Source organism: Nerophis ophidion, linkage group LG22 (genome assembly GCF_033978795.1).
Source record: "Nerophis ophidion isolate RoL-2023_Sa linkage group LG22, RoL_Noph_v1.0, whole genome shotgun sequence".
Classification (NCBI taxonomy): Eukaryota; Metazoa; Chordata; class Actinopteri; order Syngnathiformes; family Syngnathidae; genus Nerophis; species Nerophis ophidion.
In genome coordinates, this window is record NC_084632.1 from 3,118,823 (window position 1) to 3,145,891 (window position 27,069).

The following is a 27,069-nucleotide window of genomic DNA, read 5'->3' on the forward strand; positions in this document are numbered from 1 at the left end:
GTGATACCGATCCGATACTGATACTTGGTGCAAATATATATTCACACATGTGAGCACAATATATTCGAAGCGTAATGTGAAAAAACTGAAATGTTTAAACTACTAGTACTACTAATAATATACACTTTTTTTATAGCTTTTTTAAGAAAAATAAATATCAAAATGGTCCTCCATATTTGACTTTTCAGTATGCAGCCCTTGATCCAAAATATTAGAAGCTCTTCAAATACAAATAAAATATACTTGAATTGTAACCAAAGTTAGTTAGTCCATCATCAAACAGAATAACACTAACTCATGAATTAATTAACAAACCCAACAAACACTGTTAAATATATAACTGAACATTGATTTTTGACACACTAGATCAGGGGTCGGGAACCTTTTTGGCCGAGAGAGCCATGAAAGCCAAACATTTTAAAATGTATTTTTCGGAGAGCCATTTATTTTTTAACACGGAATACAACTAAATGCGTGCATTTTTAAGTAAGACCAAGATTTTTAGAGTATAATGAGTCTCAGAATAACATTGTTATTCTGAAGCTAACCCTCCAGCCATCCATTTTCTACCGATTGTCCCGTTCAATAATAAGCAAAATGCTTCTTAGCATTAATGGGACTTCTTGAACAGTTGGGGCAGAAAACGGATGGATGGATTAAAATGCATGATAAAGTTTTATTTTTAACTCTGTGATTACCAGCGGAATTATTTGTGACTTATCGTGTTGAGCAATGTCAGCTAAGATTCATCTGAGAGCCAGATGTGGTCATCAAAAGAGCCACATCTGGCTCGAGAGCCATAGGTTCCCTACCCCTGCACTAGATTATGCTTTTACACCATCCATCCATCCATCCATCCATCCATCTTCTGCTTATCTGAGGTCGGGTCGCGGGGGCAACAACCTAAGTAGAAAAGCCCAGACTTCCCTCTCCCCAGCCACTTGGTCTAGCTCGTCCCGGGGGATCCCGAGGCGTTCCCAGGCCAGCCGGGAGACATAGTCATCCCAACGTGTCCTGGGTCTTCCCCGTGGCCTCCTACCAGCTGGACGTGCCCTAAACACCTCCCTAGGGAGGCGTTCGGGTGGCATCCTGACCAGATGCCCGAACCACCTCATCTGGCTCCTCTCCATGTGGAGGAGCAGCGGCTTAACTTTGAGCTCCTCCTATATGGCAGAGCTTCTCACCCTATCTCTAAGGGAGAGACCCGCCACACGACGGAGGAAACTCATTTCGGTCGCTTGTACCCGTGATCTTGTCCTTTCGGTCATGACCCAAAGCTCGGTTGGTAGAGTGGCGGTTTAGCTCGGTTGGTAGAGTGGCCGTGCCACCAACTTGAGGGTTGCAGGTTCAATTCCCGCTTCTGCCAACCTAGTCACTGCCGTTGTGTCCTTGGGCAAGACACTTTACCCACCTGCTCCCAGTGCCACCCACACTGCTTTAAATGTAACTTAGATATTGGGTTTCACTATGTAAAGCGCTTTGAGTCACTGGAGAAAAAGCGCTATATAAAATATAATTCACTAATTCACTTCATGACCATAGGTGAGGATGGGAACGTAGATCGACCGGTTAATTTAGAGCTTTGCCTTCCGGCTCAGCTCCTTCTTCACCACAACGGATCGATACAACGTCCGCATTACTGAAGACGCCGCACCGATCCGCCTGTCGATCTCACGATCCACTCTTCCCTCTCTCGTGAACAAGACTCCTAGGTACTTGAACTCCTCCACTTGGGGCAGGGTCTCCTCCCCAACCCGGAGATGGCACTCCACCCTTTTCCGGGCGAGAACCATGGACTTGGACTTGGACTTCTCACCTTTTACACAATTGTAATATTCATATTTTGATTCTATTCTTGCGTGGGAACAAAACAACAGTAAAAATGTAAGAAAAAAAAGCGAAAACTCTGAAATGTTGTAATCAATAATAATATACTTAGTCTCCTATAATACAAAGCTAACACAATATCTGTTTTTAGCGCCTTTTTAAAAAAAATATTAACATATGCATCATACAACATAATTTGACTTTTTAGTATGCGGCCCCTGGTGGAAAAAGTGTGGACACCCCAGGACTAAAGTATCCATATTTTGATTTGAGAATGGACATTAGAGCATAGCGATGTGTTGTGGATATTTCACATCACTGTTTAACAGACTTTGCTTCCTGGGAAGTTAAGGACGTTCAGAGCATCTCAGTGGAATGTGGAAGGCCCCGCATGACGGGCCCCTTGGAGCCATCATTGCTGCAGAAGAAGTCGTCCTGCAGCCTCTCCGACTTCTGCACCGAGAACAACGTGCAAGAATGTGTGTCGCACATCAATCAGGTGGGTTGTTCAGGTGTCATGCTGTTGGAAAGGAAGGGGGGAGAAGCACAGTTCGTTCACATCATTTGTCTGGTTGCATGTTCTTCTAACAGGCAGAGACCAGGTTTTCAAGATGATGCTGTGATGTTCATTTTACTGAAATTATTACTTATATTACTGTTGGAAATAGAACAACTCTTAAATATTGCAGTAAAAAAAACAGTACTGTAGCCTGTGCGGTAATAAAATAAAAAGGTGGGAAGAAAATAGACGTGACTAAGTCAACAATAAGAATAAAAACACATTTAATATGAAATTAAAAATATAGAATACTTAGAAAAGAGAGATAAAATGATCCCAGATAACTAATTAAGTCAGTGCTTCTCTATTGTTTTCTATTTGGCTACCCTAGGAAATATAAATATTTCCAATTAGTTTCATTGTTATAAGTACACCTCTGCATAACATTGTATCTTTATAAACATTTAATAATTTAAAAAAGAAAGAAAAGCAGATTAACTTACAAAAAACTTTATTAACATTGTTTTTGAGGTCTGGACCGAGAAAAGCTTTAAAGTGCATCAATTTGCCTGAAATTTTAAAAGAGTTACATCCTTATTAAAACTACTAAACATGTTGTAACCGACTTTAACCATTTGTACTGAAAGATAAGTGTAACTCCCTCCACATAGCACTGACACAATGGCTTTCTTGAACTGATTTATTGAAGGCTTTCTTTCCCTTCAATTCACCGTGAAAACTGTTAATAAAATAAAGCACGTTACAAACGTAAAAATAACATGCACAGCATGTGGCTCAAACATTTACCGAAGTAAAATACAAACAGAAATGACAAATACCTTGTTGGCCTGCATGCTTCTTTTAGGAGGAAATTCAATCAATCAATCAATGTTTACTTATATAGCCCTAAATCACTAGTGTCTCAAAGGGCTGCAATTGTGATCTTCTGGCTCTTGTGGCCCAAACGCTGAAAGTCCTTGTGACACTTTTTAGTCCTTGTAACCACCAGTCGCTCTCTTTATCCCTTCTCCTTGCATCAAACAGAATAAGTTAAGTTCACAAAAGGGAATTTAAATCAAAATGTATAATTATTAGTCGCAACAGTTACACTCCCACCAAATCACACAAACCTTAATGTGGGATTTCTTTTAAACATTTTTCACTTCAAAATAAACCTCTTCTGTTCTTGTACATTTACAATGAAAGTGCACTCAAGCAAACACATGAAATTTAAACTCACTCTGCGTCAAGCAGAATAACCACCTTCTGTACAGGTCTGTCAAGAAACCCGGTTTTAGTTGTGGGCTTTCCCTTTTTATCAAATGTGGTTTCACTAACCATCAGTTTTAGTTTCCTCACCCTACCATCTGATCAACTCAATCAATAACAAGCAGTAGAAAATGGAAGAATGGAAATGATCATCAATTCCAATTGATCAGCAACATTAAGTCAAAACAAAATTGAATAAAACAATTTGTTCTGATGTTTTTAACCAAAATGAGGAATTCATGATTAAATAGACACTCAAAAAAGGTAAAATACAAGGTTAAATAGGTACTAGAAGGTAAATAAGGAGTAAATAAAAGTTAAAATACGTAAAACAATGTAAATGGCAGCCAGAAAAGGTAAATAAAAGGTAAAATGAGTTAAATAGAAGGTAAATAAAAGTTAAAAGAGCTAAAACCATGTACATGGCAGTCAGAGAAGGTAAAAGGAGTTAAATAGAAGGTAAATAACATTAAAAAAGTAATGCAAGGTAAATGACACTCAGAAAATGTGAATAAAAGGTGAAAGGAGTTAAATAGAAGGTACATAACATTAAAAAGGTAAAACAATGTAAATGGCAGTCATAGAAGGTAAATAAAAGGTAAAGGTAATGAAGGTTGTGGCAAGTAAAAAAAAATCCTTGTTTCAACAATTGTTTTAAATGAAAATGAGGAAGTCTTGATAAATAGCTGCAATGAGCAGGTTTTGTAGCTTGTGGAAGCGGTTTTTAGCATGATACTGATAAAGCATGGTCACCCCACTGTTTCAGAGGAACTGACTTAAGTTACTACTAAATGATGCAGTTCCTTGTTTACTTCCTCAGCACTTTCTTTCAAAAGGTCAGATCAAAACTGCAACCATTTTTATATTGATAAAGTATATAATAAATTCAATAATCTATTGGAGACACCACAAATATGAACACAATGATGATAGTCTTACATGTAGAAAATCCACATAACGACAAACCAAATGAATAAATTAGAATTTCGCTAGATTTGTTGACGACTCGAAAATGGAGATGAGAGAAAATCGGTTCTCTCTTGAATTCAATAGTGTATTTCACCTTCTTCGTCAAAGTGCTGGCACTTGCAACTTTCTTTGGCCCCATGGTGCCTTACTTTGCCGTGCTACTGGATAAAAAACACAGACTGCCGACTGGTTACATGCAATGTCAGATTCGCTTTCTCTCCCTCCAGGAGGTGTCATCGCTCGGCCTTCCCCCGGTCTGGGCGACGTCAGGGCAGGACTCGGACATGAACGTTGTGTCGGTGCTCAACTGCATGTATGAGCTGGTGCAGCTGCACCGCCGGGGCCTCCAAACCCTGGAGAACATGGAGGTGGAGCAGCTGAAGTCCAGCAACAATGTGGACTCTTTGCAGCTCACCTGCACGCGACTTAAGGTACGGCCTCCTCTCTCTCCGCCTGCGCTGGGTTTTCATGGCCACATCCTTGACCTTCTTCTAGGAGCAGCTGGAAGTTTCCAAAAGAGAGAACATAGGACTTCATGAGCGGGAACGCCAACTGCAGCTGAAAATGAAGAGCTTGCAGAACTGCCTGAAAAATGAAAAAGAAGAGGTAAGACTGACTGTAGTGTTATTTTCTGTGTAGGGCTGCAAAAGGGTACAATAATATTTGTCCTTGACAATTACTGTATATTGGTCCACAATAGTCGTGATGTCATCACCCGTCTTTTTCCGCGCCGCCACTCAATCAATCAATCAATCAATCAATGTTTATTTATATAGCCCCCAAATCACAGGAAAGCCAAGTGCTTTATCTGACATGGATGAACACATTATAGCATCTTTGGTGCTATTTGTTAGCATCAAGAAAATATCCTAGTAGTTTGAATAAACTACATGAATACATCGCTTCTTGACTCAACAGCATAAACTGAATCTTGAAAAAAAGATCAACTGGAAAAGGAAATCAACTGCAAACAAACGTATCCTTTTTCTCATTAACGTCACGATCACAGCTGCAAAGCACTCGTTATGTCAATCAAATACGTTGCTTAGCGATGCATCAATAAGTCCAACTTTGTCTTAAGACATGATCTTTTCTCCTTTAAATCCGTGTCTTTCCAGAAATTAAGTCATAGCGAGCAATAAACTCTTGGTGATGACAAACGGTTTAAATCTTTGAAAAAAACATTTTTCTTAAGAGTGTATAAATCCACGCCATCCCATGTTAAATCTTTTTTATGGTCACTTTGTCCCAACATTTCAAAAATAGGCCCTAATCTGCACTGATGCAGGCAAAGAAACAGTAGCCTGAAACCCGGAAGTGCTTCTCGGTCACGTGATATCAACACAGCAATTGAGATGGATATTTTGTGTTCCAGATCCACAAACTGCAGAACATGGTCTCCAGCCGGGCCAGCCAGTATAATCACGAGATGAAGAGGAAAGAGCGCGAGTTCAACAAACTGAAAGAGAGACTGAACCAGCTTCTGGCCGACAAGAAGGAGAAGAAAATAGGTCAGCTCCCCTGTAGTTGAAATAGGGAAAAACAGAAAACGTGATTTTCTTTCCCTAATGTGCTCCCTTGCTTTCAGCCATTGATGTATCCAACAAACTGGGAAGAGTTGACGGCAAGAGAAGCCTCTGGAAGACCGAAAAGACGGAAGCAAAGTAGGTCAAACGTTTCAGCAAACACTTTTATTACAGGAATATCTACACATACAGCGTCTTCTCAAGGGACAGTACTGTAGAAAATGGTCTTTAGAGTAGTCACTGTACAGATGGTTTGAAAATGAGTCAACAAACAGCCCTTTGTGTCCAATAGCTGGCAATTATGGTTTAGGATGCATCATGCTTTGGGGCTGCATGAGTGCACTGTGGAGCTCGGGTTCATTGAAGGAAACAATTTGTGCCACACTTTTGTTGCCAGCTACAGTGCAACTTCGATTCACAAACTTTATTGGTTTTTGAACATGATTTGTAAATAGAAAAATGCGTGTATAGTGAAGCAGAATTCCCCATAAAGTGGTTAGACCAGGGGTGCCCATTACGTCGATCGCGAGCTACCAGTCGACGGCGGGGGGTGTGTCAGTCGATCTCCAGCCAGGCTTTTAAAAAAAATAGACCTAAAAATGAGTGATCATCAATCTTCACCAAGACGTCACTTAAACGACATTCACGGTACCGGAGGGTCTTGTGAGATGACGCTGGCTGCTGCAAGATCATTATTATGAAAATATGACCGAGAGGAAGGCGAGAAACACTTTTTATTTCAACAGACTCTCGCGCCGTACCTTCCGTCAAAACTCTAAAGGCCGACCGCACATTTCCTATCTTCACAATAAAAGCCCTGTTTCATGCTGCCTGCGCTAACTAAATACAGTCTCGGAAAACTGGCGTGCACAAGCGATCCCTCAGAAAGCTGGCGTGCACATCACTTGTGCACGCCAGCTTTCCAAGACTCTTATTTTGTTTCAAACAATTTTGAACAGAAATAGTTCATGCACATTCAGATAAATTCTTCAAAATTACAATAAAAAATAATTTGACCCGGGGCTGGGCTGTATAAATGTGCACTAATTGACTGAAAGAGGACGCTCTCGGTGCGATGTCATGTTATCCATGGAAAAATGCATTTTTAGACCATATGATTTGCCTGAGCGTCTAGTAGACTCCAAGAGTAACAAGCACTTGCCTTGTTGCCTTTTCATTAGGAACAATAAATTAGTTTTTAGTATAAGCTTGCTGGTTTCAAGAAATTTAAGGCGGAGCGCATATCATTTTGTCAAGATAATGTCACTAGCATTTACTTAATTTAGGAATATTTTTTAACATATTGAGCAAAAAGTTCTCTTTTTTTCTACCAAGAAAAGTGCACTTGTTATTAGTGAGAATATACTTATTTTAAGGTATTTTGGGGTTATTATATAGCAGGGGTAGGGAACCTATGGCTCTAGAGCCAGATGTGGCTCTTTTGATGACTGCATCTGGCTCTCAGATAAGTCTTAGCTGACATTGCTTAACACGATAAGTCATGAATAATTCCGCTGGTAATCACAGTGTTAAAAATAATGTTGAAATTATGAAAAATTCTCATGCATTTTAATCCAACCATACATTTTCTATCGCACCTGTTTAAGAAGTCGCATCAATGGTAAGAAGTTTTATATTTATTATTGGATAACTTTAGAATAACAATGTTATTAAAAAGAATACGAGACTTATTATACTCTAAAAATGTTGGTCTTACTTAAAAATGCACGCATTTAGTTGTATTCATCAATTCATTCATTTTCTACCGCTTATTCCCTTTGGGGTTGTGGGGGGCGCTGGTGCCTATCTCAGCTACAATAGGGCAGAAGGTGGGGTACACCCTGGACAAGTCGCCACCTATATGGCTCTCACAGATATGCATTTTGAAATATCCGGCTTTCATGGCTCTCTCAGCCAAACAGGTTCCCGACCACTGTTATAGATAATAATAATAATAGTACATTTTATTTATAAGACGCCTTTCTGGGCACTCAAGGACACCGTACAAAATCAAAACAATAAAATCAAAGTGTTTTTTAATATTTTAAGGTATTTTTGGGTTCATCGAAGTTAGCTAATTTTACTTGTTTTGGAAAGTCTTGACAAGCCAAATGTTCTTGTTCTATTGGCGGATAATTGTGCTTAGTTCAAATAAAATACCCCTAATTTTTGTATTTTTCTTTCTTGTTTTTGAACACTGACTTTTTGCAGTGTGATCTGTACTTTTATAAGCAGCAGATTCAGAGAGCTCCTTCGCTCTCTGGAAATGTGGCCCTCAAAATAATTTCGTTGTGCAGCTGTTGTATAGTATATGATACAATGTTTGTATGCTTCTCACCGATGATTTCCTGCAGGCATGAGGGGGACATGTACAAGACTCTGCTGGGGGACTATGAGAGTCGGCAGAGGGACCTGCTGCTGGAAAACGCCGAGTTGAGAAAAGTGTTGAAGCACATGAAAAAAGACATGGCGCTCATCCTTGCTTCCAGGAAGTCATCGGCGAAAGGAGACCGACATGACGACGGTGCCATAGAAGTAGGTGGGAAAACCAATCATCATCATCACAAGTATGTCTGATATATTTCTGGGGATAGCAGGTGGACTCGGAAGAAGAAGAATCGTTTGAATCTAGCAAGGATACGGTGGAGCTGTTTAGTGGTCACACTCGGGAGAAGCTGACCAGCAGTGTTCGACGCCAGTGGAGACGACTGAAGAGCCACGTCGACAGGCTGGACAGCCGAGGTAAGGACATTGTTTGTAAAGGATTCTTTACATACAAGATGGTAGGGTTTATTTGTTTACGACAGGGGTGCCCATTACGTCGATCGCGAGCTACCAGTCGACCACGGGGGGGTGTGTCAGTCGATCTCCAGCCAGGCTTTTTTAAAAAATAGACCTAAAAATGAGTGATCATCAATCTTCACCAAGACGTCACTTAAATGACATTCACGGTACCGGAGGGTCTTGTGAGATGACGCTGGCTGCTGCAAGATCATTATTATGAAAATATGACCGAGAGGAAGGCGAGAAACACTTTTTATTTCAACAGACTCTCGCGCCGTACCTTCCGTCAAAACTCTAAAGGCCGACTGCACATTTCCTATCTTCACAATAAAAGCCCTGCTTCATGCTGCCTGCGCTAACTAAATACAGAGTCTCGGAAAACTGGCGTGCACAAGCGATCCCTCAGAAAGCTGGCGTGCACATCACTTGTGCGCGCCAGCTTTCCGAGACTCTTATTTTGTTAGCCTAGGCAGCATGAAGCAGGGCTTTTATTGTGAAGATAAAAGCGCCTTATTGCAGTGAAACTTGCCAGGGGACAATCTTCGTTCAATGAATGTTCTGCAATTTGTCACCCCTAAAAGAACTGAACTGGGCAAGAAAGCATTTAAGCTTTCAGCACCGAAGGCTTGAAATAACCTACAATCAAATCTTCAACTTCTAACCCTTGTTTCATTAAATGAGTTTAAAGCTTCTGTGAAAGGATTGCAGTCTACCTTCTTTTAATGTTGTACATTTGGTGTTTTATGTGTTTACTGTTTTTAATAATAATAATAATAATAATAGATTTTATTTGTAAAAAGCACTTTACGTTGAGCAAACAACCTCAAAGTGCCACAGTGTAAAAAATAGTAATAATAAAAATAAATAAAATATAAAACTAGAAACAGCCCGAAAGCTACAACCAGCATGCATGTCTATAGAAAGGTTTTTTCAAAAAGATGTGTTTTTAAGCCTTTTTTAAAAGCATCCACAGTCTGAGGTAATGTAACCTTGCTGCTGCCCTCCTGGCCAGGTCTCCATCGGAAGAGATCTTTGATATCAATGGGATTTCACCTGGTTAAATAAAGGCTAAATAAAAAACATGTAAGCAAATATTAACATTGGTCTAGTATACTTTTGACCCAGCAGATTTGGTCACATTTTCAGTAGACCCAGAATAAATTCATAAACGAAGCAAACTTCATGAATGTGTTTTGCGACCAGCAAGTATGTGCTCCAATCACTCTATCACAAAAAAATAAGAGTTGTAGAAATGATTGGAAACTCAAGACAGCCATGAGATTATGTTCTTTGCAAGTGTATGTAAACTTTTGATCGAGACTGTAGTTTGTGAAAAAAAAACATTTTGGGGGTTGTTTTCATTGTAAGTGGATCACTTATATTAAAAAATAAACTCATGGAAAAGACTGCTGTCATTTGATTATAATAATTGGACGATTCAATTGTTATGATGTCGGGTTTGAGACAGTGTGCATGTCTGATGTTGCTCCACTGAATGCTCAGACTTTGTTTGCTCACATACGTGGAAAATGAGAGGGAACATTGATACAAGGAATGCTATTTTCACTTCTGTCTTTCAGGATCATGGGCATCATCCACGGGCGAGAACGAAAACAGTGCTGCCATTTCCCGGGACTCGTCAAAGGAAATGGACAAACTGAAGCAAGAAGTGCAGCAGTGCAAAGACTACATTCAGACACAGCAGCACCTCCTTCAGGTGACACACTGCATTGCATTTGCTTTAAGGGAAGTCAGAGCAGTAAAGGTCCTATGGGGGTAAAGGTGGGGCGGTTTAGCTCGATTGGTAGAGTGGCCGTGCCAGCAACTTGAGGGTTGCAGGTTCGATTCCCGCTTCTGCCAACCTAGTCACTGCCGTTGTGTCCTTGGGCAAGACACTTTACCCACCTGCTCCCAGTGCCACCCACACTGGTTTGAATGTAACTTAGATATTGGGTTTCACTATGTAAAGCGCTTTGAGTCACTAGAGAAAAAACGCTATATAAATATAATTCACTTATTCTTCCATGTGCTTATTGGGAAGTGAATTAGTGAAGTGGATTATATTTATATAGCGCTTTTTCTCTAGTGACTCAAAGCGCTTTAGATAGCGAAACCCAATATCTAAGTTACATTCAAACCAGTGTGGGTGGCATTGGGAGCAGGTGAGTAAAGTGTCTTGCCCAAGGACACAACGGCAGTGACTAGGATGGCGGAAGCGGGAATCGAACCTGCAAACCTCAAGTTGCTGGCACGGCCACTCTACCAACCGAGCTGTATTTGCCTGGATTTTGGTCACGGTCAGAAATGCAAACTTTTCGACATTGTCTCTTCAGCAACATTATTTTATGATTTTATAGCTGCTACAGGACTCAAACGGCTGATTAAAATGAATTCAGTTTGTTTTTTGGTGTCCTTTTAAATAGATTTTTAATGATGTGTTTTTTTCACATTGAATATCCATCCATCCATTTTAAGTTAAAGTTACACACACACACACTAGGTGTGGTGAAATGTGTCCTCGGCATTTGACCCCATCCCCTTGTTCAGGGAGTTGGGGGGAGCAGTGAGCAGCAGCAGTAGCCGCATCCGGGAATCATTTTTGACTATTTAACCATCAATTCTAACCCTTGATGCTGCGTGCCAAGCAGGGAGGTAATTGGTCCCATTTTAATAGTCTTTGGTATGACTTGGCCGGGGTTTGAACCCACAACCTAAGGGGGGACACTCTAACCCAGGGGTGCCCACAATTCTTCTGCAGGCGAGCTACTTTTCAATTGACCAAGTCGAGGGCATCTACCTCATTCATATATATCATTTATATGTTTTTATTTATGAAGCATACGTTTTTGTTAACATATTAAAGGTTTTTAATGATAAAAAACACATGAAGACTAGAATATAAGTTGGAGTACTATTACCTTGTGGGTTCTTCCGAGGATGTCGTAGTCGTAATGGTTTGTACAGTCCTTTGAGACATTTGTGATTTAGGGCTATATAAATAAACATTGAGCGATGATTGATTGATACCTGATTCTGATGACTTGCATTGATTGGAATCCGACAGAAGTGCGGATAACGTCGGCATTTTCAAATGGAGAACAAAAGTCCTCCTTTCTGTCCAATACCTCATGAAAGTGGTTTGTTTTTGGCATCTTATTTGTCCAGCGTCCATACTCGTTTTTTATACACTTTACAAGAAATCCATTAGCTCTGTAGCCTGCTAGCTTGTGCACGCCAGCTTTTTGAGACTCTTATTTTGTTAGCGCAGGCAAGAGGAAGCAGCACTTTTATTGTGAAGATAGGAACTGTGCAGTCGGTTTTTAGAGTTTTGACAGCAGGTACAGCGCGAATGTGTTGAAAAAAAAAGTGTTTTCGCCTTCCTGTCTATCACTTTTTCTCAATAATGAGCCGGCAGCAGCCAGTGTCATCTCACAAGACCCTCAGGTGTCGTGAATGTCAATCAAGCGACCAAAGTGACGTCTTGGTGAAGATTGATGATCGCTATTTTTTAGGTCTATTTTTTTAAATGCCTGGCTGGCGATCGACTAACACATTTTCAGCGATTGACCGATAGTTTGCGATCAACGTAATAGGCACCCTTGCTTTAACCACTAGGCCAGTGGTTCTCATATGGGGGTACTTGAAGGTATGCCAAGGGGTACGTGAGATTATTTTTTTAAATATTCTAAAAATAGCAACAATTAAAAAATCCTTTATAAATATGTTTATTGAATAATAGTTCAACAAAACATGAATGTAAGCTCATAAACTGTGGAAAAAAATACAACAATGCAATATTCAGTGTTGACAGCTAGATTTTTTTGTGGACATGTTCCATAATTATAGATGTTAAAGATTTTTTTTGGGTGAAGAAATCTTTAGAATTTAGTTGATGGATCCAGATCACAATCCCCAATGAGGGCACTTTAAGTTGATTACTTCTATGTGTAGAAATCTTTATTTATAATTCAATCAGTTGTTTATTTTTCAACTAGCTTTTAGTTATTTTTATATCTTTTTTTCCAATTACTTCAAGAAAGACCACTACAAATGAGCAATATTTTGCAATGTTTTACAATTTAATAAATCAGAAACTGATGACAAACTTTTTCAGCCGCAGCCGTCTCTTTCTTGTACTCAACATGCTTTTCTGGGTGTTTGGCTTTGAAATGATAAATTAAAGCAGTAGTGCTGAAGGTCTTTGCTGAGGCACCTCCTCAAGACAGTTTGGCTGAACATTTGTTGCAAATTGCAATTATTTTGTCACTTTCCGACACTTTAAAACAGTGGTGCCCATTACGTCGATCGCGAGCTACCAGTCGACGGCGGGGGGTGTGTCAGTCCATCTCCAGCCAGGCTTTTAAAAAAAATAGACCTAAAAATGAGTGATCATCAATCTTCACCAAGACGTCACTTAAATGACATTCACGGTACCGGAGGGTCTTGTGAGATGACGCTGGCTGCTGCAAGATCATTATTATGAAAATATGACCGAGAGAAAGGCGAGAAACACTTTTTATTTCAACAGACTCTCGCGCCGTACCTTCCGTCAAAACTCTAAAGGCCGACTGCACATTTCCTATCTTCACAATAAAAGCCCAGCTTCATGCTGCCTGCGCTAACTAAATACAGAGTTTCGGAAAACTGGCGTGCACAAGCGATCCCTCAGAAAGCTGGCGTGCACATCACTTGTGCACGCCAGCTTTCCGAGACTCTTATTTTGTTAGCGCAGGCAGCATGAAGCAGGGCTTTTAGTGTGAAGATAGGAAATGTGCAGTCGGCCTTTAGAGTTTTGACGGAAGGGACGGCGCTAAAGTCTGTTGAAATAAAAAGTGTTTCTCGCCTTCCTCTCTGTCATTTTTTCATAATAATGAACTGGCAGCAGCCAGCGTCATCCCACAAGACCCTCGGGTGCCGTGAATGTCAATCAAGCAAGCTACGGAATTTGCCGCCAATGTTTTTCTTGTAAAGTGTATGGAAGCTGGATGAATTAGATGCCAAAAACCAACCACTTTCATGTGGTATTGTACAGAAAGGACAACTTTTTTTCTCCTCCATTTGAAAATGTGGGCGTTATCATCATTACTGTCTGATTCCAATCAATGCAAGTCATCAGAATCAGGTAATACACCAACTTATATTCTTGTCTTCATGAAAGAAAGACATCTATATGTGTTACACATGCTTGTATTATCATTAAACACATTTAACTTGTTTACAAAAATGTCTCTTTCATAAATAAATAAATATAAATGATATATATAAATGAGGTAGATCCCCTCGAGTTGGTCAATTGAAAAGTAGCTTGCCTGCAGAAAAAGTGTGGGCACCCCTGCTTTAAAATATCTCCACACTGCTGACCTTTTTCCGAAGGCGCCAGGTTACAACGTCACCGCGTCACTGCACGTTGGTTGATTGCGTCACCGCGTCAAAAAATTGCGTCACACACCAATATTCGGCCTTGCTTTTAACTCATTCCACCGAAGGCCGAATGTGGCTTTTTTTGCCATATTCGGCCGAATATATTCGGTTACTGATTAATCGGTGCATCCCTAGTCATTTTCACCGCGACCCATCTGGTCAAAGATCCCTTTTTTCAATTAAAAATTAATCACAAAAAGCAAGATGGCCGCCTTTTTGTTTACAGTGATGGGTTCTTGAGACTTTTCTGTGCTTCCCTTCATGATCGACGTCTCGTGTGATTTTCGTGTCAATACGTGAAACCGATAGGGGCTGATTTGTTCTCATTTCAAAGGTGGTGCGAGAGAGCCAATTTAGACATTTTCGGGACCCCCAAAATATAAAATTGCTGGCCATACCTGATGAGAAAGCAAAATATGGGGACATTTTGTGCCTCTAAAAGGCGTTTAGAAGAAAAAAGCCAGCAATTTCACTTGGGCCCCAGCATGGTCCCTGCGGTCCTGCTCCCTGACTATGACACATGAATTCAAGAGTGTAAAACACTTCAATGCCAACAAGAAAAAATGTTTTTTTTGTCTTAGCAGCAGCTGAGCTCTCAGTGCGATGAGGAGACGTCGGTCATGCTGGGCGACTGCTACATGTCGCAAGGGAAAGATCGTCTACGCGAGGAGTGGAAGAGGCTCCAGGAAGAGAGGAAGATCTTTGAGAGGGAGAGGAGGAACTTCACGGAGGCAGCAATCAGACTGAGCCAAGAGGTGATTGCACGGCAAAGTGTCAGAATGAGCTGCCGTGTTTCCTGAGGCGTGTTTGTGCTCTCACACAGAGGAAGACCTTTGAGGAAGATCGTGCTGTGTGGCTCAAACACCAGTTTTTAAACTTCAACCCCTTTGGTCACTCCAAGAAGGCCACCAGGTCAAAGTCACAGTGTTCCTTTCAGATATGTGAGTGTCTCCTTTTCACTTTTCTTTAAAGGCAATACATTGTCCTCTTGATACTTGTATAGACATACAATACGAATAAGACACTTTGAGCCTCTTCTTTCATTCGGACAAAAGAAACGCACAAGGTAACATCTAACCCAGGTAGGGAACCTATGGCTCGGGAGCCAGATGTGGATCTTTTGATGACTGCATCCGGCTCTCGGATAAATCTGAGCTGACGTTACTTAACACAATAAGTAATGAATAATTCCACTTGTAATCACACACTGGAAAAAATGCTGATCTAAAAATTTGTAAAAAAAACAATGAAACAAGACATTTTTGCTTGAATTGAGCAAAAAAATCTGCCAATGGAACAAGTGAAAATTGTCTCAACAAGATTTCTTGAAATAAGACATAATTTCTAAGACTGACATGACTAAAAATATCTTAAAATAAGTATTAATAACTCATTTTTAGTTATATTTTACTTGGATGGCAAGATTTTTCTGTCTCATAATAAGGTTGTGATGCTTGAAAGTGGTATTTTTCTCCTGAAAGCCAGCATGTATTTTGATACCATTCTTTTCATTCCAAGTGTATTTCACTTATTTTGAGAAATTGTTCTAGATTTAAGAATTCCATGTACTTGAAGTGAGATTAGAAAGAGGCATTTTGAGACAATATATCTTGAAGTTAGCATAACAGACTACAATTAGGGGTTTTTGAGTCATAATTATTAACAATATTGTTCTCAATTTAAGACATTACCAGCTCAAAATAAGGCAAGTAAATGAGAATTAGTCTCGCATTCAACGTTTATTCGTCCAAAAATGTTTGCACTGGCATGCTTTTTGTGTGGGGGGGGGGCTCTTCACGGCTCACTGTATGCATAACAGTATATCACAAAAAATATTTATCCATCTTGGTGTAACTCTGGTTATAAGTGATATTGTCTGAAATTAAGTTCATAGACACAATTTGACTAGAAATAAGACGAATAGTCTTAGCAAGATTTTGACTTTTTCCAGTGCAGTGTTAAAAATTATGTTCAAAATACAAAATATTTTCATGCATTTTTAATCCATCCATCCGTTTCCTACCGCACCTGTTCAGGAAGTTGCGTTAATGCCCATCCATCCATCCATCTTCTTCCGCTTATCCGAGGTCGGGTCGCGGGGGCAGCAGCCTAAGCAGGGAAACCCAGACTTCCCTCTCCCCAGCCACCTTGTCCAGCTCTTCCCGGGGGAGCCCGAGGCGTTCCCAGGCCAGCCGGGAGACATAGTCTTCCCAACGTGTCCTGGGTCTTCCCCGTGGCCTCCTACCGGTTGGACGTGCCCTAAACACCTCCCTAGGGAGGCGTTCGGGTGGCATCCTGACCAGATGCCCGAACCACCTCATCTGGCTCCTCTCCATGTGGAGGAGCAGCGGCTTTACTTTGAGTTCCTCCCGGATGGCAGAGCTTCTCACCCTATCTCTAAGGGAGAGACCCAAACTCATTTGGGCCGCTTGTACCCGTGATCTTATCCTTTCGGTCATGACCCAAAGCTCATGACCATAGGTGAGGATGGGAACGTAGATCGACCGGTAAATTGAGAGCTTTGCCTTCCGGCTCAGCTCCTTCTTCACCACAACAGATCGGTACAACGTCCGCATTACTGAAGACGCCGCACCGATCTGGCTGTCGATCTCACGATCCACTCTTCCCTCACTCGTGAACAAGACTCCTAGGTACATGAACTCCTCCACTTGGGGCAGGGTCTCCTCCCCAACCCGGAGATGGCACTCCACCCTTTTCCGGGAGAGAACCATGGACTCGGATTTGGAGGTGCTGATTCTCATTCCGGCCGCTTCACACTCGGCTGCGAACCGATCCATTGCGTTAATGGTAAGAAGTTATTTATTTATTATTGGTTAGTTTAGGGCTTGCCCTCCTGGGGGTTCTTCAGACCATCAAGTACCGACATGAGAGCCTGTTTCAGGGTTACAATATTGTTTTATTTTTTAATAAGTCTCTCAGTTGCTTTCCAGCAATTGTATTTTTCTCTTTCGTTCTCGCTCGCGCTCTGGCTCAGGCCTCCACCCCGTCTCTCCTCCTGGCTGCTGCTTATAACAGAGCGACAGGTGATTAGATAACAAGGCCCAGATGGGCCGTCTACGCACCTGTCGCTGATTTCGAGCCCGATCCTGGCAACACCCCGCTTCGCTGCTGGCCCGCAGGCCACGCCCCCTCCACAGTTAGTTTCAGAATAACAATATTATCACAAAGAATAAGAGACCTATTAAATGCACGTGTTTAGTTGTGTTCAGTGTTAAAAAAAATATTATATGGCTCTTACGGAAATATATTTTAAAATATTTGGCTTTTTGGCTCTAAAGGCCAAAAGGTTCCCGACCCCTGATCTAACCAAAGGTGCATTTACAAAACTGCCAAACCACTCCTAGGGTTCCAAACCCCAAGAGCCGAGTCTCAACAAGAATCCTTTTTTGATTCCCATCCTTCTTTAGTGGGGGCCCTTAGAGAGATTTTAGGGTGTGTTTGTTCACTTTTGTCTAAAAGCGCCAAATTCGGCACAAGTGTAGCTCAGGGCATACTTAAATGATTTGGCTAGGGCGCCCGCGCCGGTGATCTTTGGGGTCGCCACAGTGGCTGATCCAATATGGCCACCACCTGAACACGCTTTTGCTTATACATTTGAACCAGATGAGCTACAAATCCAAACTTGGTGTCTCTTTCATGTTTTTTTGACAATTACAAACATGATGGGAAAATCATCCTTATGATTGGGTTTGTCTGGACACCTAATTAGCATATTTCCAAGATGGCAGCTATGTAAAAATTTTGGTGTACCTTAACTTTTGATACATTTTGGCAAACTCTTTTTGAGCATCAGAAACATACCGGGATGATCATATTCATGATCATTTATTTATTACAGCACTTTAATTTCCATATATACCACATATCAATCAATCAATCAATGTTTACTTATATAGCCCTGAATCACTAGTGTCTCAAAGGGCTGCACAAACCACTACCACATCCTCGGTAGGCCCACAAAAGGGCAAGGAAAACTCACACCCAGTGGGACGTCGGTGACGATGACTATGAGAACCTTAGAGAGGAGGAAAGCAATGGATGTCGAGCGGGTCTAACATGATACTGTGAAAGTTCAATCCATAATGGATCCAACACAGTCGCGAGAGTCCAGTCCAAAGCGGATCCAACACAGCAGCGAGAGTCCCGTTCACAGCGGAGCCAGCATGAAACCATCCCAAGCGGAGGCGGATCAGCAGCGCAGAGATGTCCCCAGCCGATACACAGGCGAGCAGTACATGGCCACTGGGTCGGACCGGACCCCCTCCACAAGGGAGAGTGGGACATAGGAGAAAAAGAAAAGAAACGGCAGATCAACAGGTCTAAAAAGGAGGTCTATTTAAAGGCTAGAGTATACAAATGAGTTTTAAGGTGAGACTTAAATGCTTCTACTGAGGTAGCATCTCGAACTGTTACCGGGAGGGCATTCCAGAGTACTGGAGCCCGAACGGAAAACGCTCTATAGCCCGCAGACTTTTTTTCGGCTTTGGGAATCACTAATAAGGCGGAGTCTTTTGAACGCAGATTTCTTGCCGGGACATATGGTACAATACAATCGGCAAGATAGGATGGAGCTAGACCGTGTAGTATTTTATACGTAAGTAGTAAAACCTTAAAGTCACATCTTAAGTGCACAGGAAGCCAGTGCAGGTGAGCCAGTATAGGTATATATGTATGTATATATGTATATAAAGGTATATACAGTATAGGTATATATGTATGTATATATGTATATAAAGGTATATACAGTATAGGTATATATGTATATAAAGGTATATACAGTACAGGTATATATGTATGTATATAAAGGTATATACAGTATAGGTATACATGTATGTATATATGTATATAAAGGTATATACAGTACAGGTATTAATGTATGTATATATGTCTATAAAGGTATATACAGTATAGGTATATATGTATATAAAGGTATATACAGTACAGGTATATATGTATGTATATAAGTATATAAAGGTATATACAGTACAGGTATATATGTATGTATATATGTATATAAAGGTATATACAGTATAGTTATATATGTATGTATATATGTATATAAAGGTATATACAGTATAGGTATATATGTATGTATATATGTATATAAAGGTATATACAGTACAGGCGTAATGTGATCAAACTTTCTTGTTCTTGTCAAAAGTCTAGCAGCCGCATTTTGTACCAACTGTAATCTTTTAATGCTAGACATGGGGAGACCCGAAAATAATACGTTACAGTAATCGAGACGAGACGTAACAAACGCATGGATAATGATCTCGGCGTCTTTAGTGGACAAAATGGAGCGAACTTTTGCGATATTACGGAGATGAAAGAAGGCCGTTTTAGTAACGCTTTTAATGTGTGACTTAAAGGAGAGAGTTGGGTCGAAGATAATACCCAGATTCTTTACCGAGTCACCTTGTTTTATTGTTTGGTTGTCAAATGTTAGAGTTGTATTATTAAATAGAGGTCGGTGTCTAGCAGGACCGATAATCAGCATTTCCGTTTTTTTGGCGTTGAGTTGCAAAAAGTTAGCGGACATCCATTGTTTAATTTCATTAAGACACGCCTCCAGCTGACTACAATCCGGCGTGTTGGTCAGCTTTAGGGGCATGTAGAGTTGGGTGTCATCAGCATAACAGTGAAAGCTAACACCGTATTTGCGTATGATGTCACCCAGCGGCAGCATGTAGATGCTGAAGAGTGCAGGGCCAAGGACCGAACCCTGGGGAACTCCACACGTTACCTTAACGTAGTCCGAGGTCACATTGTTATGGGAGACGCACTGCATCCTATCAGTAAGATAAGAGTTAAACCAAGACAGGGCTGAGTCTGACATACCAATTCTAATACCTTACCTAATTAGCATATTTCCAAGATGGCAGCTATGTAAAAATTTAGGTGTACCTTAACTTTTGATACATTTTGGCAAACTCTTTTTGAGCATCAGAAACATACAGATTTATGATCATTTATTACAGCACTTTAATTTCCTTATATACAACATAGCCATGTTGCAGCAGGTTTTACTCATAACAATACCCAAGTTATTTCCAATGTCTTCAAAATAGCAAAACGCCACTTGGAAATATGAAAATTAGGGGTCTAGACACACACCCCAAAAAATGAGCATTCCAACATATTTCTAATTGTCAAAACACATGAAATAGACACCAAGTTTACATTTGTAGCTCATTTGTTTCAAATGTTAGAGACACAAGCTTTTACAAGTGGTGGCCATATTTGATTGGCCGCTGTGGTGACCCCAAAGGTCACCAGTGCGGGCGCCCCAGCTAAATCATTTAAGTATGCCCTGAGCTACACCTAACCCAAATTTGGCGCTTTTATTGATTGATTGATTGATACTTTTATTAGTAGATTGCACAGTTCAGTACATATTCCGTACAATTGACCACTAAATGGTAACACCCCAATAAGTTTTTCAACTTGTTTAAGTCGGGGTCCACCTTCATCAATTCATGGTACAAATATATACTATCAGCATAATACAGTCATCACACAAGTTAATCATCATAGTATGTACATTGAATTATTTACATTATTTACAATCCGGGGGGTGGGATGAGGAGCTTTGGTTGATATCAGTACTTCAGTCATCAACAGAGAAATGTGGACATTGAAACAGTGTAGGTCTTATTTAGTAGGATATGTACAGCCAGCAGAGAACATAGTGAGTTCACATAGCATAAGAACAAGTATATACATTAGAAGTACATTTGAGTTGTTTATAATCCGGGGAGATGGGATGTGAATGGAGGAGGGTATTAGTAAAGTGTTGAAGTTGCCTGGAGGTGTTGTTTTAGAGCGCTTTTGAAGGAATATAGAGATGCACTTACTTTTACACCTGTTGGGAGTGCATTCCACATTGATGTGGCATAGAAAGAGAATGAGTTAAGACCTTTGTTAGATGGGAATCTGGGTTTAACGTGGTTTGTGGAGCTCCCCCTGGTGTTGTGGTTATGGTGGTCATACGTTAAGGAAGTAGTTTGACATGTACTTCGGTATCAAGGAGGTGTAGCGGATTTTATAGACTAGGCTCAGTGCAAGTTGTTTTACTCTGTCCTCAACCCTGAGCCAGCCCCCTTTGGAGAAGTGGGTTGGATTGAAGTGTGATCTGTTTTGGAGGTGCTGGGGTAACAGGAGACAAAAGTGAACGAAAATATCCCTTAGGGCCTCCACTATTTTTTATCATTTGGGTATTTGCTCCCAAAGTTGTCCTGTCCCCAGAAACATTCTGTGTTTACATCCAATATAAAAATATATCTTTTTTTTTTTGGACAGCACGGTGGCACAGGGCTTAGTGCATGTACCTAACAATACGAAGGTCCTGAGTTCAATCCCGGGCTCAGGATCTTTCTGTGTGGAGTTCGCCTGTTCTCCCCGTGAATGCGTGGGTTCCCTCCGGGTACTCCGGCTTCCTCCCACCTCCAAAGACATGCACCTGGGGATAGGCCCCTCCCACCTCCAAAGACATGCACGTGGGGATAGGCCCCTCCCACCTCCAAAGACATGCACCTGGGGATAGGCCCCTCCCACCTCCAAAGACATGCATCTGGGGATAGGCCCCTCCCACCTCCAAAGACATGCACCTGGGGATAGGCCCCTCCCACCTCCAAAGACATGCACCTGGGGATAGGCCCCTCCCACCTCCAAAGACATGCACCTGGGGATGGGTTGATTGGCAACACTAAATGGTCCCTTAGTGTGTGAATGTTGTCTGTCTATCTGTGTTGGCCCTGCGATGAGGTGGCGACTTGTCCAGGGTGTACCCCGCCTTCTGCCCGAATGCAGCTGAGAGGCTCCAGCATCCCCCGTGACCCCAAAAGGGACACGCGGTAGTAAAGTTGTCCTGTCCCCAAAATCATATTCTGTGTTTATATCCAATATAAAAATTAGGGCCGTGAATCTTTGGGTGTCCCACGATTCGATTCAATATCGATTCTTGGGGGGTCACGATTCGATTCAAAATCGATTTTTTTTTTTCAATTCAACACGATTCTCAATTCGTAAACGATTTTTTCCCCATTTAAAAAGATCCTATTCATTCAATACATAGATGTCAGCAGGATCTACCCCAGTCTGCTGACATGCTAGCAAAGTAGTAGATTTTTGTAAAAAGCTTTTATAATTGTTAAGGACAATGTTTTATCAACTGATTGCAATAATGTAAAATTGTTTTAACTATTAAACGAACCAAAAATATGACTTATTTCATCAAGGAAACCAGACAAGGGAGTGGAAAAAAACAGGAACTTAAAGAGTCCAAAGGACAAACAGCACATGGCCAAACAAAAACATGATCAACAGACATGACATTTTATTTATTATTGGTTAGCTTCAGAATAATAATGTTATTAAAAAGAATAAGAGACTTATTATACTCTAAAAATGTTGGTCTTACTTAAAAATGCACGCATTTAGTTGTATTCAGTGTTAAAAAATATGATATGGCTCTCACGGAAATACATTTTGAAATATTTGGCTTTCATGGCTCTCTCAGCCAAAAAGGTTCCCGACCCCTGAGTTAGAAGAATGTAACATACAGAAAATGAATGTAATGCACGGATGGACAAATATAAGAATATATTTTATGTAAACATCATGAGTTAGTTTTTCTTTGATGAGCCTCCCTTCATCCCACTTCATGTGTATTTTCACTCATCTTTACATGTTTTCCATGACCCTAATGAAGATGAATATGGTTTACTGCAGCCGAAACGTCACCTGTAGAGAGCGCCACCAGCTCCCCGAGCGCCGGACGTGCAGCCAGCCTGTCATCCTCCACCTGCGACCTGCTTCACACGCTCAGCCGCTTCTGTGACAACAGGTACGCTGGTCTCTTCCCACCTCAGCCGCCCAAGCGTGTGACCCGTGTGAGTGTGACCCCCGCAGCTCCACCAAACCAAAGAGAAGGACTGAAGACGCCGGAGACGCCAGCTCCTCATCCGCTGAGCCCAAACGCTGGATCAGCAGTGACGACCTCATGTTCCCGCAGGAGGAAAGCGGCTCACTTTGAGCGAGCGACACTTTAGTATCATTCATATTGTCTTTGTTTTGTTCTATAAACCTTTTGTATTTATTTGGAAGGTGAGCATCCATCGTTTCATTTTTTGCTTAATGCTGACGTTTCTGTGCTTGAATATGCTCTACTCACAAGAAGTTTGTAAAAACTGGTTCGCAGGTTATATTTAGGGTCCGCAGGCCCATGGCAAAGGACCCTATTGAAACTGGTGCGTTTTATTATTATTCCGCACCTATGCGCTGTAATTTGACCCCCTTAACATGCTTCAAAACTCACCAAATTTGACACACATCGGTCTGGCATGCCTTCCCAACTTATTAGGCAGCCAAACCAGAAAAATCAAAATTGCGCGCTAGCGCCCCCTAGGAAGGAAAGAAAAACAGACTGTTTGTAACTTCCGTTAGGAATGTCGTACAGACATGAAACAAAAACTGTCACATAGGTCTAACTTGGACCTACATTTCATAATTCTACCTTCTAGGGCAAAAATCAGCAGGAAGTTGGAAAAAAAACCCTTCAAAACAAAATTTTCGCAAAAAATTCAGTCCTTGGCCCATGGCAAAGGACTCCGCAGGAGTCCTTTGCCATGGGCCAAGGACCCTATTGAAACTGGTGCGTTTTATTATTTTTCCGCACCTATGCGCTGTAATTTGACCCCCTTAACATGCTTCAAAACTCACCAAATTTGACACACATCGGTCTGGCATGCCTTCCCGACTTATTAGGCAGCCAAACCAGAAAAATCAAAATTGCGTGCTAGCGCCCCCTAGGAAGGAAAGAAAAACAGACTGATTGTAACTTCCATTAGGAATGTCGTACAGACAAGAAACAAAAACTGTCACGTAGGTCTAACTTAGACCTACATTTCATAATTCCACCTTCTAGGCCAAAAATCAACAGGAAGTTGGAAAAAACCCCTTCAAAACAAAATTTTCGCAGAAAATTCAATTTTTGCCTCTTTGAGCTGAAATTAGACCCCCTTAAAATGCTTCAAAACTCACCAAACTTGGCACACACATCAGGACTGGTAGAAATTGCGATCTAATTAAAAAAAAACCTCAAAATTGCGCTCTTGCGCAATTTTTGATCAAAACACAGCAAAAACTGCTTCGAGGAAGAAAACAGACAAAACTGCTTGTAACTTCCGGTGGGAATGCTGGAAAGACATGAAACAAAAACTTCTATGTAGGTCTCACTTAGACCTAGATTTAGATGATTGACATTCTTCCGCAAAAATCAACAGGAAGTTAAAAATTACCCCTGCAAAATAAAAGTTTTGTAAAAACCCGTCACCTTTTTCAAACGTAAACTCCTCCGAGTGCGTTTGTCGTTTCGGCTTCAAACTAGCACAGGAGAGAGATTGAACCCTTTTGATTAAAACTGTCCAACAAAGTTTTGATTACTGCTCCGGTTTTGATTTTACGCGACTGCCATGGGCCAAGGACCCTATTGAAACTGGTGCGTTTTATTATTATTCCGCACCTATGCGCTGTAATTTGACCCCCTTAACATGCTTCAAAACTCACCAAATTTGACACACACATCGGTCTGGCATGCCTTCCCAACTTATTAGGCAGCCAAACCAAAAAAATCAAAATTGCGCGCTAGCGCCCCCTAGGAAGGAAAGAAAAACAGACTGCTTGTAACTTCCGTTAGAAATGTCGTACAGACACGAAACAAAAACCGTCACGTAGGTCTAACTTAGACCTACATTTCATAATTCTACCTTCTAGGGCAAAAATCAACAGGAAGTTGGAAAAAAACCCTTCAAAACAAAATTTTCGCAAAAAATTCAATCTTTGCCTCTTTGAGCTGAAATTAGACCCCCTTAAAATGCTTCAAAACTCACCAAACTTGGCACATCAGGACTGGTAGAAATTGCGATCTAATTGAAAAAAAACTTGTGTCACTTCTTTTTTAGAGGGACACATGCGTATCATCGGCATAAAGATGATGCGATAATATATATATAGTGAAGTGAATTATATTTATATAGCGCTTTTCTCGAGTGACTCAAAGCGCTTTACATAGTGAAACCCAATATCTAAGTTATATTTTTTTAAAGCAGTGTGGGTGGCACTGGGAGCAGGTGGGTAAAGTGTCTTGCCCAAGGACACAACAGCAGTGACTAGGATGGCGGAAGCTGGAATCGAACCTGCAACCCTCAAGTTGCTGGCACGGCCACTCCACCAACCGAGATATATATATATATATATATATATATATATACCAACCGAGATATATATATATATATATATACATATATATAATATATATATATATATATATATATATATATATTTTTTTTTTTTTTTTCTACCGCTTATTCCCTTTGGGGGCGCTGGTGCCTATCTCAGCTACAATCGGGCAGAAGGCGGCGTACACCCTGGACAAGTCACCACCTCATCGCAGGGCTAAATATATATATATATATGTATATGTATGTATGTGTTTCATGGGCAGGATGTACACTATAAACATGATTGGTCCTAGGATTGAGCCCTGAGGTACACCACAGGATAAGGGAGCACAGAATCATTCATTTGGATCTTAAAGGTTTTGTTTGTCCGATATGACCTTAACCATTTCAACCATGGGCCAAGGACCCTAAAAAGAATAATATAATAAAACGCACGAAATTCAATATGTCCTTTGGCAATGGGCCATGCGGGCCCTAACAAGAGTCAAAGGAAACGTAGCATTTGGATGCACTTCTTTGCTATCCCCGGGGTTGCTGACATGCATGAAGCGGACATAGTGACGTCAAAGTCAAAGAGTAGGGAAATGGCCACATATTGTGGAATGTTTACAATGAAAACCAAGTTAGAGAACACTTGAACAACTTTAAAGGAGCAGGTGCTTCAAAGAGCCATAAATTCCGTCTCTAGTCCCGTTGGTACATTTTCCCTTTGGCCCTCAGTGTAAACTGTTTGTGCACATCTTGTTTGAAGGGCTGATACTGAAAGTTTGCACAAGAGAATCATCGATTGGGCTTGGTTGCAGTAACCACTGATATGACCACCTGTGACATGGACGACATGACATTTGGTCACAATCGCAACAATTCAGACGTGATCAAACAAATCCACGGCCAGCTTTTGTTTTTAAATCCGTGTTGGCTTATCAGGGCATGAACATTTGTGAAATATCTAAGCTTTAGAGTAGGGGTAGGGAACCTATGGCTCTAGAGCCAGATGTGGCTCTTTTGATGACTGCATCTGGCTCTCGGATAAATCCTGGCTGATGTTGCTTAACACCATAATTATGAATAATTTCGCTGGAATTCACAGTGCTAAAAATAAAGTTCAAAATACAAAACATTCTCACGCATTTAAATCCATCCATTTCCTACCGCACCTGTTCAAGAAGTCTCATTAATGGTAAGAAGTATTTTATGTCACGATGGGGGGGGTCGCAGCTTGCTGCAGGGTCGTCCTGCCAGGAAGGCAGACGGACTACTCGGGACATGGCATTTAGGTAAAAACATGACTTAATTTAAACTAAAAAAAGATACAAACAAAAATCGCTCACAGCGGAGGCACAACTTGGGCTAAGAAGAAAGCTAACGCATAAACAGACTATGAACATAAATCAAACAAAACTTACTTGGCATGGCATGAAGCACGAAACTATGGCAAGGCATGAAACAAGTCAGCACGGTGCAAGAAAAGATCACATTGACGCAAGGGCGACTGACTGGCAAAGACGAG

The 27,069-nt window shown here is 41.0% G+C and overlaps 1 protein-coding gene across 7 annotated transcripts in view; it reads left to right on the top strand.

Annotated features, from left to right (window-relative positions):
• LOC133540418 (afadin- and alpha-actinin-binding protein-like) overlaps positions 1 to 23,423 on the top strand; it is a 31,550-nt gene extending 8,127 nt beyond the window's left edge. For 2 of the 7 annotated variants that reach the window (XM_061882999.1, XM_061883005.1), the window contains 12 exons: positions 2,175 to 2,326; positions 4,792 to 4,995; positions 5,060 to 5,170; positions 5,940 to 6,075; positions 6,153 to 6,228; positions 8,445 to 8,625; positions 8,685 to 8,832; positions 10,455 to 10,591; positions 14,877 to 15,050; positions 15,119 to 15,236; positions 23,050 to 23,164; positions 23,230 to 23,423. In XM_061882999.1, coding sequence (XP_061738983.1) covers positions 2,175 to 2,326; positions 4,792 to 4,995; positions 5,060 to 5,170; positions 5,940 to 6,075; positions 6,153 to 6,228; positions 8,445 to 8,625; positions 8,685 to 8,832; positions 10,455 to 10,591; positions 14,877 to 15,050; positions 15,119 to 15,236; positions 23,050 to 23,164; positions 23,230 to 23,353 — 1,676 coding nt within the window. In that variant the 3' untranslated portion in view covers positions 23,354 to 23,423. Of the gene's footprint in view, positions 1 to 2,156; positions 2,327 to 4,791; positions 4,996 to 5,059; positions 5,171 to 5,939; positions 6,076 to 6,152; positions 6,229 to 8,444; positions 8,626 to 8,684; positions 8,833 to 10,454; positions 10,592 to 14,876; positions 15,051 to 15,118; positions 15,237 to 23,049; positions 23,165 to 23,229 lie in introns of all 7 variants that reach the window. The other 5 variants (XM_061883000.1, XM_061883004.1, XM_061883003.1 and 2 more) reach the window with 5 other exon arrangements.
• Positions 23,424 to 27,069: the final 3,646 nt, after the last annotated feature.